A 17,383-nucleotide genomic window follows, 5' to 3' on the forward strand; every position below is an offset into this window, starting at 1 on the left:
CTCCTTCTTCACGTGCAACCGACGCTGGCGTCTCTCATTCTGCTGCTTCTCACTAACTCGTCTCTAGCTCGTCCGTTGATCGTCCGTCGCTCCGTCGTCGCTCCTCCGTCTCTCCTCTGCTATCTAGTTACAGATCCCGAGCTCTTCATCTCTTCCCTTCCCCAAGCTCCATCAGATGCTCGATCCGACAGTCCAGATCCGTGTGAGACGGCATCATTCTATGCAACTCCTATACCTCCCCTTCCCAAAAATTCTCAGATCCCCAGCTAGAAGATACACAGATCGACGAAGATGCAAAACCGTATTGTTGAAACCTATCGATTTTATGAGTATGATATTAGTGGCTGCTCAATCGAGTTGGAAACCCAGCAACGGCAAATGATGACAGGTTGGGGGAGGAGTTTTGAGCCGAGAAGTGGAGAACGAGATGAATCGATTCGAACATCGGTGTGGTTCAAATCTCTCAATTATTCCAGACTCAGCTTCTTTTCTGTTTTTGTGCTTCTCTGAGAGAAGGGGGAAAAAAGAAACAGACGCTAACAAATCAAAAATAATTTTGTTTTTAACTTTATTTGTGTGTTTGGGAATTCTGAACTGTGCATGATGCGAGGGCCGAGGAAAATTGCCGCGATGATGAGGAGTCAGACTTGAGCCAGCCACTCAGCTTGAAATGATGAGAAAATAAAACTTAAAAAAATTAGAGGACAATGTCTTAATCAAAAAAAATTACAGGACAGTGAATTTCGTTCTCTTATAGTTTTAATATTATTATTTTTATAAGTATTGTGAGTTTGCATGAAAAAGAAAGCAACCCCATCTTCCATATATTTATATCTTTTTAATCAATAAGAGTATGATTAAAAATTGAGACATTTTTTTAATAAATAAAACAACGTAATAACTTTCATTAATTTGCATGAAAAACATCTCAAACGTAATAACTGTTTGTATTGTTATATCACATATGCATAAATAATAGAAATATACGTGCGTGTATCAACATAAATATATAATTAAAGATTAAATTATATATTATAGATCGAACCATCAATCATGTAATTATTCAATATTAATAAATGTTTAACTATTTATTACATATTTTTTTAAAATTAAATTTTATATTTTTTCTTATTATTTAGCATTTTAAATTTTACGTTATTTTAAATTTATTTCACATTTTTTAAACATTGCTAATATATTATATTTTTATAATAAAAATTATAAATTATTATAACTCAATGTTTTTTTTCGCTATTACATATAAAAAGTACATTTTAAAAGCATAAATTTTTATTAATTCAAACAACTTTCAATTTGCTAAACTGACTTTTAAAAATATATTTAAATATAAATTTCGTTACAATAGCTAACTTTCACCAAATTGACTTTTGTCAAATGAACTTTTATTGAATTGACTTTTGATAAATTGAAAATAAAACACACTAAATTTTCAAAGTTAACGATTAAAATAGAGAAAAGTAACAGCAAAGTAACATTGTGCGAAATTAAAAAAATATTAGAGCCAAATTGTGCTAAAAAATATTTAAGAATATAGGGTATATCTGATTGAAAATTTTGACAGCAAATTTGTACTTTAATCCTAAACTTGTTTTGCAAGGTTTTTCATGCGCAAGTAAGCATTCAGAGGGCCCCCACCAACTGTTAGGAAACCATTAAAAACTAGCCAGGAATCTCCAAGACATTTATATTACAACAAAAAACAGAAGAAATCCAACTAGTGCATTAATGAGTAAATTCTGAATATCCATCGTGGCCATGGTGAAATTTTTCATCCCAGGATAAGCAAATTTAAGAGAATTAAATATCTAAACGTCTAGCATATCTGAAAATTTATAACTAATCATGCTCTGTGGATAAGTAGAAAATTCTCTCCATGCTTAACCTCCACCAATACACCATTATTAATTACTTGATCATTTTGAAAACCTGATAATCTGAAACCCTGCATCAGCGAACTTTAGCCTTTTTGGTCTGGCCTTGGCTCTGGACGGCCGAACAGATTTTCTTCCAACAGCGAATGGAAATGAGTGAAGGGATCACAATCCAAGAGAAATTTGCTCCAATGTAGTATGCATAATAGTAAAACGTGTTAGCAGAGAAGTTGTCACCTTCCAAAATGGCTGTTGTATAATATACAGCAGTTCCATATAGCTGTCCTAAAGAAATAGCAAACTGAAGTATGTAGCTGTATGACTTTCCAGTAGCTATTGCATATCTGTAATCCACAATGGCAGCATAAACACAAGGCGAAAATGGAAAATGACAGAAAAGAAGTTGACAAGTTATAAGATAACCCAGAATTAGGATGGACTTATAAGCATTGACTTGTTTCAGCATCATAACATTTGTCATCTTGTTTTTGAACTTACACAGCCAAAAGGCTAGCTGGACCCTCCAAAACTGCCGTAATTCCTTCAACAGTAACAATCCCGGCATCCCTTGCAGCATACCTTGAATCCCCCTTGCTATATTCCTTCCCTGTCAATTGTTCATATAGGATTTTCATCAACTAACATTGCTAATTCATGGAAAGGAATTACAAGTTCAAATGCTAAGAATGTGATGTAAGCAACGTGAAAAAGAAATTAAGAGACTCACAAACTTCAGCCAAGTAGTTGGCAGTCTTATCCTTGTAAAATTCTGGGGAGAAAACAAAATAGCCTTCAAGAATAATGTGTGTGAGGCCTGTGAAGGCCCACCAGCACATTAACACACGATCAATTGTTCTCTTGGCCAGGCGTCCTGTGAAAAGATAAACAGTCATGTCAACAGAAATAAAAATGAGTTACCTATATTCGTTTTCCTTTACCAGATGGAAGAAATTTGCATTGGAATGACCAAGAATAAATCCAGGCGAACGACTTGAAATTTGAAGCGGAACATATGATTTTGCGTGCTCATATGGTAATGCACCTAGCGTGAAGAGAATATGCACACTTACAGAGTGATTTCCTAATCAAATTGAATGAACTGAGACACTGAAAATGAAACAACACGTTTGCTTTAGCGCGCACACTAATTGGATTCTAAAATTTTATCCATAGTTCTTGTCTAAAGCAAAATATAGCCCTCAAATCCAGCAAGAAGAAAAATATTGCAAGCAGCAGAATGAATGGCAGAGTAGGTTCAGTCTTCTGTGTATAATCAAAATTTCCACATAAATTTCAGCAATCGTATAATGTATAATTTGGCCAGGGCAAATCAAGATTCCAAGGAAAACCTTGCCAGTACTTTTCTTCCAGATCTTTCACAAGGAGGGGGGGGGGGGAAAACACCCGCTAGCCAAATATTGTAATGTACTATACAAAATGATGCGCTCAAATACGCAATCAAGGTAATCTAATGCATTCTGGAACAGCAGAGACCAAATACAACAACATTGAGAACTGAGAAGATAATTTCAACATGTAAAGAGTGGGGAAAAGATAAAACTCTCCCTCAGAAAAGACCTCTATACGGAAAACTCTTCGGAGCAAACATGTTAAAGACGGGCATTATACTAATTTTTTTTAGTGGGCAATAAAAAAAAGTCAAATCAATCAGAACAATTACCCTGAAGTATAGAAATGTCCATTTCAACTTGGAACATAAGAGTCATTTTTTTGGACGAAGAAAAGAACCCAATGAATGAATCTACAGATTGGATAAGGGTACCTGAGAAGATCCAGATGAAAGAGACGACGAGAAGAGAAGCGACACCGTAGACTCCAACAATGGTGGACTGAGAGAGGACTAAGGGAACAAAACCAGGAAGCTGCAAGTCCCTTGGTTCATAGGGATGACTGTGTGAGACCTGAGACCCTTCCATCGTCGCTGCTCTGCGCTGGACCCCTGTGGAGACGGACCGGAAAACGCGGTGGAGTATTCTGAGAGCATCAACGCAGGCACATGTAAAATGAATAAATAATGCATACATGAATGAGAAAAATGTAACCTTTTAAAGTAACCACATTAAATGAGGATTAATTAGTCGGTTTTCTTTTGGACAGCTATAATTATTGACTATTAGCAACTGTATTGAATATTAAATTAATTTTAAAATACATAAAATTTCCAAAATTTCATTAAAAAATTATGCATTTTTAATTTTTAAATTTATATAAGTTTTTTTGTGATATTATAGAAGTTGGTCTTTGAAAAAAAAATCAACTATTCAAATTTCTTAATAGTTTAATTGAGATTACATGTATTTATTTTATATTTATTAAATATTTTTTATGTATAGTATATACTAAAATAAATTGAGTAAAGGTATGATTTTGATATAATTGATGTGAAAGTAATAATTTTAAAGATGGTACAGAAGTTCAAGTATTTTAATAAATTTAAAGATTCTATGTAATTTAATTTTTTATTATCATTATATTACTCAAATATTGTCAATATATTTTAAATAGATTATCAATATCCAGCTTCTAGTGAATTCTTTGATCCATAAACTTTTATTAATACAAATCAATGTATAAATTCTTTATATCTCACTCCCTGTTGTTTACAATTTTTCAGGTTAAGATAAGGGCAAGGACAAGGGGGAAACATTCCAAGTTAGAGACTCTTAGATTGTATAATAAGATTTCTAGTATATTACGTGTAATTTTAAATATTCATATTGCCAACTTAGAGGTCATTCTCTGTGGAGCTGTATATTCATTTGCATTATAGCCTAGTGGTTGACTTAGGGGTTACTGGTGTATCTTGGCTCATATGGGGTCTTAAAACCCTAGATTGATCATTTATAGATTCATGGTATTGATGCAAATGTATGATGATAGTGCATGCATAATTTTACAACATTAAAGCTATTCATAGCATGTTCTAAAGGTTTTGAAATTGGATCCACCATGAATTATGTTGTTAGGGTGGTGATTTGTTGGTCTTAACACTTTGAATGCTTGTAACTTGTTGAGCATGATTATTTAGGTTAATTATGTTTAAGGTTGTTATGGAGGCTAATGGCTTAAGGTTTGAGTTTGGTCACTTGGTTGATTATTTAGATTGCAAAAAGAGTTTGTTATAGCCTAAGGCATCCAAAATTCCCACATGTTGTCAAATTATTGTGGAATCAAAGCCATTAGATAGTTTGTTTATTTATCTACATATGGATGCTTGGATAATCTTCATTAGAGGTCTAAGCAAAAAGTTTTGCACACTGAAAGTTGACTCTAGTTAGTTGTCAACAATGTGCACTATGATAGATCATGTGTCCTATGTAGCACATTATTGAACAATGTGTTTTGATAATAACAAAAATAAGAGGAAGGTGTTTGTTACTTGTGCAAAAATATAGTATCATGAATCAAATGACAAAACATCAAGAAGAAAGCTATTATGGGAATTATCATAAGTATGATGCACTCAAAGATAAGTGAGCATGAGGAAGAAGAAGACTAAAAGTCATCATATACATGTTACACTTAAGAATGAAGATCAATAGAAGATTTGATATAATAGGTTTACTTTATTTATTCTTCTCTTAGATATTTTTCTAACAATTGTTGAGAGTTAAAATACATGTTTATCTATGATAAAAATACATCATATAGAAAGTTATGGGCTCATAAGTCCTTTAAGCTTAAATGTCTTATCCAAGCTTGGACAAGAAGTGGCCTAAGCTTGTTTGACCATTGTTGACATATGCTCATGCTTTATGTTGTTCCATCCACACTTGGACTGTAGGTGTTCCACACATGTTTGTTCATCCATTGTGCATATAGGATTTAATGGTTCTCATTCAAGCTTGAACTATAATTGGACCTTGCTTAAATTACAACTTTAGAAGTTAGACATAGCATCGTGAGCTCATCCAAGCAAGGACAAGTTTTTGTCTACTCTTAGTTGAAGAATTAGTGAGCATTATGTGCTCATCCAAGCAAGGACAAGTTTTTGTCCATGCTTGTTTGATGAGTCAGTGTGGGAAGTGTCTTGGAAATACTTCTGTGATATAATTCACACTTAAGTTATATATGGAACCATGCTTGATTGATCCTAAGTTTTAGCTTGAAGTGTGCCTAAATAATAATTCATGCTTGAATGAATGAAACACTTATTAACTTTTAAGTTTGACTTAGAGAGAGCATCAGCACTGAACAAGCTATCTAAGCTTAGTTGACATATGTCCAAGCAAGTTTGACATCATAGAGAGCGAGGTACCTCTATACACTTATCCATGCTTGGATTAGAATTGCTCATAGCAGTTTCATGACTTCAGTAATGCTTAATGCTTCAATCTTCATCAAACATATTCAAGCCTAAACTGGTCCAAGCTTGGATCAGTTAATGCTTCAATCTTCATCAAACATATTCGAGCCTAAACTGGTCCAAGCTTGGATCAGGTGTGTAACATCCTAAAAAAATTTTAGACTTGAATTTATTTTAAAAAATAAAATAAAATATCTATAATTAAATTAAAATTTAGAATAATTTGATAGAGGTCCAGAGTTTAAATTTTACTAAGTAAAAGTTGGGTTTTATTTTATTTTTAACTGTGAAAAAAATTATCAAAGTTGACCCGAGCTTTTGTGCTATAATAAAAAATACTGGGCCTTTTCTTGTAATTTTTTCTAAAGTCTTATATCAGCTTTTTTAAGGGAAAACTGAATGCAGGAAACACAGAAAAAAAGAACAAAGAGCACGTGAGAGTAAGAGGAAGGAGAGAGGAAAAAGAGAGAGAGTTAGGCTTGAATCTAGGAGGCTTTATGACCGTTGCGAGTTTAGCTACATGATAGGTAAACTTCCTACTTTAATCCTCTTCCCTTCCTCTTAATTTTCTTCAATTTTTGGAAGAGGAAATTTTTAAATTTTGATCCTAAAAGCTTTATTCTTGTAAGCTTTTGTTTCTTTGGATCCTAAGGAGGATATTTTGAGTTTCTATATAGTGATTTAATATTTTGAGTGGATAATTAGATGAAAAGAGGTGTTTTGGGTATAAATTAAACCCTGAAAGATTGAGTTTTGCTTCTCAATGGTTTAAGCCTATTGATTTAGTTATAATTTTGCTATTTGAGGCCAATAAGATTTAAATTAAGGTTTGGTTTTCATTATAAGGGCTAATGATAAAAGTTGGTGACACTAAGTAAAGGTTTTAATTAATTAAAAATTATATGAATTGAAAATTAGCCTAGTGATGGCTAATAAATGATTTTGGTGGTTAAGTGATACTATGTGAATGGTTGGTTTAATATATGGACCATTAGGATGGATTATGACTTATTAATTTAAGTTGTGTGGCATGAGTTATAGTCTTCATTAATGCTATTTGTCTTGATAAGTGATATGGATCACTTATATGTTGTAGAGAATTATTGATGGAACTTATTGAGAAGTTAAGGAATAAGCTAAGTCCTATTTTGTACAAGAAGAACCCTTTTGGGTCCTAAAAGGTTGAGGTAACAAGGGAATTTATATTTTTTATTACTTTGTTTTAGCTATTTTTGAATAAATATTACTAGCTATCATGCATTTCATGTTTTAAAAGATTAAATGAGCTTGATAAGGGGTTATGGGGTACTACTTTGATTATAGTACAAATATGTTTTCTAATTATTTAACAATGTTTTTATGGAAATAAAATTTGTTTGCATGTATTGTAATAATAAAGAATAGAAGTTGCACTTAAGGAAGTGTAACTAAGGTACCTTAGATAGGCTAAGGAACTATTTAAGGGAGATTTATAAATGTTATACCATCTTAGAATGTTGAAGTGGTCAATACTCGGGAAAGGTAGACGCGAATAAAAGGCATGATCTCGGTGATAGTTCACCAATGAGAAGGTGTGGACTTTTAATATTATATGGCACACTGCCAGTACTCAGTGTTGCCTTACATATTGTGAGCTCAGTGCACTAAAGTGGTTAGTGTATTGAGTGTTCGACACCTCTCAGTGGGGGAGGGAATCCGACATATGAAGTGTGAGGTTGAGTGCCTAGGCCAAGGTAGTCCTTACATAGAGAGTAAGTTGGGCTGACTCTGGGAGGGAGTTATCTTTGACTGCTCAGGATTCATGTCGAAGGGGCATAGGTAGTTTGGTGGATTAGATCATACCTTATATTATGTTTTGTGCCTGTGGAGGTATAAGTAGGTATAAGGTTTACCTGTGAGTTAAAGAGTATCAGGAGGCATTCTATTGGTCATGAAAGGCCATACCAGCCTATGTCATGCATTCATACATTTTAAATGGCTAAATTACATACTATGTTAAATTTATTATTTATTTATTCGATTATGGCTTGCTTTGTAATAATTAATGTAGATTTCTCTGTTACTGAGACTGCGGTTGTCTCACCCCTTTCTTTTCAATATTTTCAGGTTCAGGCGAAGGAACCAGTAGAGAACGGGAAAAGGAGCAGAGCTAGGGGTTGTTTGTGAATTGTAAAGAATTGCAACTCCTTTCTTTTGAGAAAATCTATTATAATATATTTAGGATTAGGGTGCCAGTAGGATATGATTATGTATATGTGCGTGAGTATGTGTGGATTGTATGGCTTGTGTATGAATTTTTATTTGCTTATAGACTTGTGGCTAGAAAACTTGGCTATGGTGTATGGTTTTGATGAATTTATTTAGTAGACTAAGTTTCCACTACAAGCAAATATTTATTTTGGTATATATGTGATTTCACAAGCAAATGCAAAGTGGTTGTATTGCAAATGGTGTGCTATAGGAAAACATATACCTTGGATAGAGAGAGTGGGTGCATGGGCCCCATAGAGATCTCTGAGCCAAGTGAAAATGTTTAGCATGTGTATTCATATGTGTATATGATATTTGGAATAGTTTTTGGCCACTCTTATATGATTTGTGCATTTTGAGAGTTTAGGGTCCATTTTGAAAAAATGGCACCCGGGTGATCAAATTTTAGTATAAAGAATTTTTCTATCATTTACATGTTCTACCAGGTCTTTTTAGTTCTATTTGATGTGTCCAAAGTGTTCCCATAGATTTGTGACTATTAGAATGATATTTGGATAATTTTGAAAATAGTTTTTACAAAAAAATTGCACTTTTACATCTGGATGTCCAAATCTTAATCTGACCGTTGAATTTCTTTAAAATTTAGGTCACAAGTAAAACCTTTTATAAGCTTTATGTGGGCTTTAAAATCATGTCGATCGGATACCGGACGGAGAAACGGTACACTCTGAAATTTGATCCGAAGGAGCTATCATGACAATACTTTTGCTGTAGTGATGTCACAAGCTCTCCTAATTTTTAATGTGAAGAAATGGGTAATAGATTTCGGGGCTACCAAGCATATATGTGCTAGCTAAGAGATGTTTACCTCTTATGATCTTGTAAAGGAAGAGGAAGACCGTGTTTACCTTACTGATTCCCGAACTGCTAAAGTTCAAGGAAAAGGGAAAGTGGTCTTAAAGCTCACATCAGGAAAGACTTTGGCTCTGAACAATATTCTACATGTGCCTAAAGCTAGAGCAAACTTAGTGTTAGTTGCTCTTTTAGGAAAAGCTGGGGTTAAAGTGTTATTTGAATCTAACAAGATTGTAATGACAAAAAATAATGTATTTATGGACAAAGGGTATTGTAATCATGGACTATTTATTTTGAATGTTGTTGAAATAAATAAGATTGAATCTTCTGAGTATATGCTTGTTTATATGGTTGATTCCTTTGATTTGTGGCATGCTAGACTAGGTCACACTAGTGAAGGTTATATATATAGGATGCGATAACTTAGACTACTTTCTAAAATTAAAAACAATGATTTTGGAAAATATGAAGTATATGCAGAAACTAAAGAAAGTAAAAAACCTCAATTTTCTAGTCAAAGAGAATCTAAATTGTTGTCTTTAATTCACACTAATTTAGGTGATTTAAAACAAACTATGATTAGAGGTGGTAGAAAATATTATATCACCTTTATTGATGATTTTTCAAGATATACTAAGGCATACTTGTTAAGAAGTAAAGATGAGGCCTTTGAAAAATTTCTTTTATATAAAGCGAAAGTTGAGAATCAGTTAAACAAAAGAATTAAAAAGGTTAGATTTGATAGAGGTGGAGAATATGTTTTGTTAGATGATTTTTTTGAAAAAGAAGGAATTATACATGAGATAACACCTCTTTATTCTCCCGAGTCTAATGGTATTACAAAAAGGAAAAATAGAACATTAAAAGAAATGATGAATGCTTTGCTTGTGAGTTTTTCTGCGCCTGATAACTTGTGAGGTGAAGCTATTTTGTCTGCATGTTTTTTACAAAATAGGATACCTCATAAGAAAAATAAAGAAAATACCTTATGAGTAATGAAAAGGGTTTACCCCAAATTTAAAATATTTGAAAGTGTGGGGGTGTCTTGCAAAATTTTTATTGCCCGATCCTAATAAGAGGAAAATTGTTTCTAAAACTTTTGATTGTATGTTTATTGGGTATGCTGAACAAATTGCAGCTTATCATTTTTTTAGTTTTAAAAAGTTATATTTTAGACCAAAACACAATTGTTGAGACTAAGGATGCTGAATTTTTTGAACATATTTTTCCTTTGAAAATTAAGCATGTTTCTAAATCTGTTGAGAATTTAGAGTTTGAATAAAATTTAAATGAGGATTTGGTTTTAAGGAGAAGTAAATAGCAAAGAAAAGAAACAAGTTTTGGAGATGATTTGTACACTTATTTAGTGCAAGATGAACCGTTAAATTTTTATGAAGCTATTTCTTCTCCTGATGCCAAATTTTAGAAAGAAACAATTGAAATTGAAATTGATTCTTTAAGGAAAAATAAAACTTGAGTTTTAGCATATTTGCCCTAAGGAGCTAAAGCTATTGAGTGTAAATGAATTTTTTTTAAAAAAATATTTTTCAGACAGTTCAATTGATAAATATAAAGCAAGGTTTATGGCCAAAAGCTTTACTCAAAAAAAAATATAGATTATTTTGACACATTTTTTCCTGTGACTAGAATCTCTTCTATAAGAGTTCTTATTGTTTTGGCTTCAATTTACAAGCTTTTTGTTCACCAAATGGATGTTAAAACTGCTTTTTTAAATGGTGATTTGGAAGAAAAAATTTATTGGTACAGCCTGAGGGATGTGTGATTCCTGGGCAAGAAACTAAAGTTTGTAAACTTGTTAAGTCTTTGTATGGCTTAAAACAAGTGCCTAAGCAATGGCATAAAAAACTTGATCAAGTTTTGGCAACTAGTGAATTTTCTACTGTTGAAGTAGAAAGGTGTGTTTATACAGAGCTTGTGAATAATGATTGTATGATTATATACTTGTATGTGGATGACATGCTAATTTTTGACTCTAGTATGTGTGTTGTTAGTGAAACAAAAAATTTTCTTTCTTCAAATTTTGATATGAAAGATATGTGTGAAGCCAAGGTAATTTTAGGTGTAAAAATTATAAGGAATGAAAATGAAATTTTTCTTTCTCAAGAACATTATATTGAGAAAATTCTCAGAAAGTTTGGACATCTTGAAGATGCTCCTCTGAGTACTCCTTATAACTTGAGTGTACAATTAAAAAAACACAAAGATGACCTAGTTGCTCAATTTGAGTATGCACAAATTATTGAGAGTTTATTGCACATGATGAATTTTACTAGGCCTGATATAGCTTATGCTGTAGGCAGATTGAGTAGATATACCTATTGTCCAGGCAGTAAACATTGAGAGGCTCTAATGAGAGTCTTAAGATATTTAAGAGGTACCATGAATTATGGTATATTGTATAGTGGATTTCCTGCTATATTAGAAGGATATAGTGATGCTAACTAGATTTCATATTCGAAAGAGACAAAATCTACTAGTAGTTATATATTCACTCTTGGTAGTGGTGCAATAACTTGAAAGTCTGCAAAACAGACAATCAACACAAAATCCTCAAGGGATTTTGAGTTTATTGCTATAGAGCTGGCTGGAACTAAGGCTGAGTGGTTAAAAATTTCTTAGTGAGTATTCCAATAGGTGAAAAGCCTATACTATCAGTATCTTTACATTGTGATAGCCAGTTTGCAATGGTAATGGCTAAAAATAAGACCTTCAATAGCAAAATAGACATACTCAATTGAGACATAATATTATAAGGCAGCTGCTTAAAAATAGGGTCATCTTAATTGATTATTTGAGATCAGAGTTAAATCTAGTGGATCCATTAACTAAGCCCCTAGGAAAGAAATTTATTATTAAAATTTCAAGGGGGATGGGACTTAAGCCTGTTTGAAATTAATGGTGATGGCAACCCAACCTTTGTGATTGGAGATCCCATGAGGGTTTAATGGGTAAGAACAAGTCACTTGTTAGTTCTGCCAGTACTGAATTTTTGTCCCTTCCTATGGCTTGAGAAAGTGCTAGAATGCATTGAATGAAGCCTAAGTGAAAGCTCTTAATGTTTTCATAGTTCTTATGGATGATGTATTCATTGTAGATACAATTGATGAAAACACCTATACAAATGTGGAGTAGGGCTGCTTTTATAAGATCGTGGTGAAATCTTTAAAGCATTTGTTAAAACCAGGCACACATATGGCCAATAACGTGCAAAACTATCGTTAATAGTAGTGACGTGGGGGTATAATCCAATTAATAAGACCTCTAATACACGCTCAAGTTCTGTTGGTTTAATAACAAAATTACACTGACTTTTTTATGTGCTAAGTTTTATTAGTCTAGGTTTGATTCAAGTCGACAAACACCAAATTCAAAGTGATTATCCTCCGTATGAATAACTCAGACGAACATAAATCCTTTTGACATATATGGGAGATCATTGTGTGTGTGTGTCAAAAGTACGTGTGTGTCAAAAGTCCCACATTGACTAAATGAAGGACTCTCCTAGTGTATATATACTAAGGAATGAAGTAAGCTAGTAAAATGGGCATGGAGGAGAAGGGGGCTCATACACATGAGACAAGCCAACACATGACAATCACAATTGAAATTAGCCAATTCGCCCCCTGTGTGTGAGTTCAAGAGGCATTGGGTTCCTTTTACCGGATTATTTTTACAAAATAGTTAAATAAATAATTATTTTTAGCTTACCCGAAAAACCTCTGATTTTGCTGTTTTGAATTTGAATTTGAAGCCTTGGCAGTTTTTTGGGCATTAAATAACTTGTAAAAATTGATTTTGTGAGTTAATGTCTTAGACGTATTTGTCTGCTAATGTCTCCAGATTAATGGTGTTTTATACATGTGTAACCGAAGCATTAATCCGACAATTATGAGCCAACATTCATGTCTCCATCTTCAGACTATATATGGCCATGGATGCGGACAAATAAACTTAACCAGCTTCTTGAGTTTTCAAGGAAATTCTCTTCTCCTTCTGATCTTGTGTTTATCTGAGTTTGTTTTTTAGTTTCTGTTGTTTTGGTTTATTGCTTTCCAGGAAGTGCTTGTTTAATCCTGACAAATTGCCAATCCATCATCCCGATGTGCCGAAATAGTCTTAAGGATAGTGTCCTTTTAGGCACGACTCAAGCAACTCGTCGTTTACGTCTACACTACTGGTGCCACCAACAAGGGGTAAAAGTTTAAGGGTATACTTTTTCCATACATTTCAATTTTTTTTTTTTTTTTACATTGAGGTGTTTGGGGATTTATTGGAGGATTAAATCAAGTATAAATCCAAACTCAATCTCTCTGAACTTAAAATTTGTGTGCAAATAAAGATGTCTGCGAACTAAAGGGGGAAGATTTTAGGACAATAAAAAACACACACACTTCCAACAAATTATTGTGTTTTAAATCCAATCGCTTGATTACTCCTTTCAATTTTTGTGTTTTAAATAATCAGGGAAGACAATGAGACTTGTAATGTTATTGCTCTTTGATTGTTGGAATTGATGGTGTCACTTTTATTCAATACACACACACTTGTTATGTTAATGCATGAATGGTTTCAATATTAGTAGATAGCTATATCAAGCTAAGAATTTTTTTAATTGATTTTGTATAGTTTAGATATTACAGAATGTCCTAAGTAAACTAAAAATGGTAACAAATCAAAGAATTTAGCTACTGTCATGTTTATTGCTTATTGAATAAAATCAGAAATATTATTATTATCATTATCATTATCATTATCATTATTATTATTATTATTATTATTATTATTATTGATTGCGCCATACTTATGTCATATAAATTTTAAAAAGTTGATGTTTTCTTTTTTCTTTTTTATAGAATGTAAAACATCTCTTATAAAAATTAAAAATAATACTTTAAAAATATTACATGTAATTAAATGCTCCTGTGCGAGTAAATGCTAGTTTTCCTAGATAATGTAACTGACGTCTTCCCTGATTATCTCAGAAAGGGGACAAAAAAAGAGGAAAGACTCCTTTGAAAGGATTTTGAAGTTTTATTTCTTCATATGTCAAGAGACTCACCGATTGTATATTTATTGGAAAATGTAGTTGGAAGATTTTTTAAAATAAGTCACTGTTCAAGTAAATGATGCTAAGGGTGAGGAGGTAATTTGTGGTGTTTATTTGAGGCTTGAAAAATGTTGTAGTTATTAAACTGGCTCGGACGGATGTTTTCGCAGAATTAGGAAAATTTTGCATTTGAAAGTAATGAGAAAAGATCAAACTAAGGATGTATTAGTCTTTCAGAGAAAGTATTTTATATGCATATGTATGTATGGTTGGGTTTAATTTGTGGTGATTTTTATTTGAGGAATAAGGAGATTTCAGGAACAATCACTAGGAGTTTCTAAGGGGTAAACACTGATCAATAAAATGACATTGTGAGGACTGGTTTTGTGTAAGGATCAAAACACACACACACACACACACACACATATATATATATATATATAGATTGGAGAGTGATGTTTGTACAATGGTGCTAAAGATATAATAGAGTCTGTGTCGTGGTATTTGCAACCCTGGATTGATGATATAGGTATATGAAAATCAAGGCTAGCAAATAGGACCATGTTAAGATGGGAAAATGGCAAGAAAATCATGAGAAAAATAATAATAATTCTTATTTAAGAGGGGACATGGAGTTAAGATGGGAAACCATGCTTGAGAATCTTCAGTGGAGGTGAGTTGAGAAAATTTTTAAGGGTGTTAGTTTAGGTAGTTTAAATTTTGAGGACAAAATTTTTGTAAGGAGTGAACAACTGTTATATTATTCTAATTTTGGTTTAGAATTTAAGCAATGTTAGAAATTGATCTATTGAGTAAATTGGAGGTGATAAATATTTATAAGTATTGATTTATATTTGATGAGATTATTTTATGGCATAATTACAAATTACTAGATAATTATTTGAGAAAAGAAAACTTGTCCCAGAAGAATTAAATTTTAAAGATGAGTATCAAGCAATGATTATAAAAAAATTGGAAATAAACAAAGGCTACATGAAATCAAACAAAATTATATAAATTATTTCTCTACCTAGGATATCATCATTACCTAAATAATATGAAAATTTATATTTAAACAAAATATAGAAATTAAGTTCATTCATTTGAATTTTATGGAAGTGTTGGAATTTTATAAAAAAATGTTACTAAAAATCAACTGAGGATTTGAGTTCATGCAAGATTTCAGGTAAGTAAAAAAAAATTATATATAAAGATTAATAGACAAAAATAATAAACAAAGAAAGTAAGAGGTGAAAAAAATAACAAACAATGATGACACTAAAAAAAATGCACGAGGCCCACACTACCATGGAACAAGGCAAACACCCACCCCCATTCGCTTCTCGGTCCATCAATCTTTTTCTTCATCTCCCGCGCAGCGTAAGAGCGAGAGTAAGAGAGAGTTGGGAGCTGGGTTTCATAATAAAATATAATTGGATGTGATTTGGCGCTTGTCAAAGCCATACAAGTGTTTCAATTTTTTTTTTCTTAATTACTTATCCTCTTTGGTTTCTAATTTCTTGATAGTTAAGCATCTAAAATTTGATAAGTTTTGAGCTTTTGGATATTTCAGTTGATTATTTAGTTTTTAATGGAGTTAATGATGTGGAATAAGAATTTATATGATGTGGATTTTGCCCAATTAGTTGATTTGAGGAATTAAAGTTAGGGTTTAGTTGAAAATTTGTGATTTAGGATTTTGGTAATGACATCTCAAATTTAATGGTTTATTTTGAGTTAATCGAGGTTATATTGATGACCAAATAGATTGATTTTTTAGGTTTGTTATTGAATGTGAACATTAGTAGTTTTTGTAGGTATTGTAAATGTTAAGAATTTTAAGATTAAGGATGACTTGAGAAAATTATTATTTTTAATAGCTTTAATGAGTGAAATGAGGTTATTAAATTATGAAAATGTAATTGGAATAGAGAAATTTATTTGTAGTAGTGATTTGAAATTTTTTAAGAAAATAAAGTTTAGAGAAAATTGAGATTTCTTTATGATGATTAGAAGTTTATTTGAGCTAAAAAAAATATTTGTAAGGTATTGGGATGATGGTTTGTAGCTTGAGGCACGATCTTGATTTTTGGGTTTTATTCAATGCTAAATTAAAGCTCCCAAGAGGTTAATTATGTTAATGGGATATTAAATGAGTGTATTAACAGTGAATTAATAATAAAGATGATTAATTTTTAAAATTTAAAGTATATGAAAGGGCGTTGGTTTAATGAGTGTAATTAATTTAACCATAGGATTATGTTGAGAATAGTATTTAATCAGCAATATTAATTATGTTTAATATTAAATATTATATAGAGCATAGCATTAGCATTGTTAGTGGTGATAACTCACTTGAAAAAACTTGCTTATTAAAAGTAAAGGTAACTTCTACTACTATATTGTAATGTATATTGTGTGATTGGTTGTATGCATTTTTTTTAAAAATTTAGTGTTAGTTGATAATATATGCTTTGAAAATGTATAATTATTGCTTCCAAAATTATATTGCAAGTGGGATAAAAAAAAAACTGATATATATTTATGTTTAGTGTGAAAATTTCATTTTTAGAAGTATGTAATATTGTTTGAAATTCATAACTATTTGGAAATCATATATGCATGAATTGTTTGGTTGGGGAAGGTTATTTGGAAGATTTATTATTTGAAAATAAATTATACCACATAGTATACCATCATCTAATTCATGAGTGACATTTTATAGCTTGAACAAGTTTACCTTTGATTAGGTGAGTTAGGTGTCAACTATGAATTTCAGTTTTAAAAAAAAGAAAAGATAAAGTAATAGTCTTACATATTTTGTTTGTTTATGTTTGAAACTTGTTTGAATTAACTTGTTTGAAAATTGTTTTGTCAATTGCATTATTGGTTGCATAGCATATACTATGGCATATTAGAATTGATTACTGAAATTTTTGTGTCTTATTTTCCTTGATTAAAAATTTTATTATTTGCATGTAAGTAGGAAAAATTTGATATTCTAAAAAACTATTTGACATTTTCTCAATC

At 31.7% G+C, this 17,383-nt stretch overlaps 1 protein-coding gene across 2 annotated transcripts; it reads right to left on the reverse strand.

Moving 5' to 3' along the window:
• Positions 1-1,716: 1,716 nt before the first annotated feature.
• Positions 1,717-3,913, reverse strand: LOC129293784 (probable 3-beta-hydroxysteroid-Delta(8),Delta(7)-isomerase). Of its 2 annotated transcripts, XM_054931887.1 has the most exons (5): positions 3,676-3,913; positions 2,620-2,763; positions 2,391-2,499; positions 2,130-2,236; positions 1,717-2,025 (listed from the first exon to the last, which is right to left on the reverse strand). In XM_054931887.1, the coding sequence occupies exons 1-5, from the start codon at positions 3,827-3,829 to the stop codon at positions 1,979-1,981; spliced, it is 561 nt and encodes a 186-aa protein (XP_054787862.1). In that variant the 5' UTR covers positions 3,830-3,913; the 3' UTR covers positions 1,717-1,978. The 2 variants fall into 2 exon arrangements, with proteins under 2 accessions (XP_054787862.1, XP_054787861.1); XM_054931886.1 differs by having other exon boundaries at positions 1,717-2,236.
• Positions 3,914-17,383: the final 13,470 nt, after the last annotated feature.

This window comes from Prosopis cineraria, unplaced genomic scaffold, assembly GCF_029017545.1.
Source record: "Prosopis cineraria cultivar Desert tree isolate PC_DT_omini unplaced genomic scaffold, ASM2901754v1 PC14, whole genome shotgun sequence".
NCBI lineage: Eukaryota > Viridiplantae > Streptophyta > Magnoliopsida > Fabales > Fabaceae > Prosopis > Prosopis cineraria.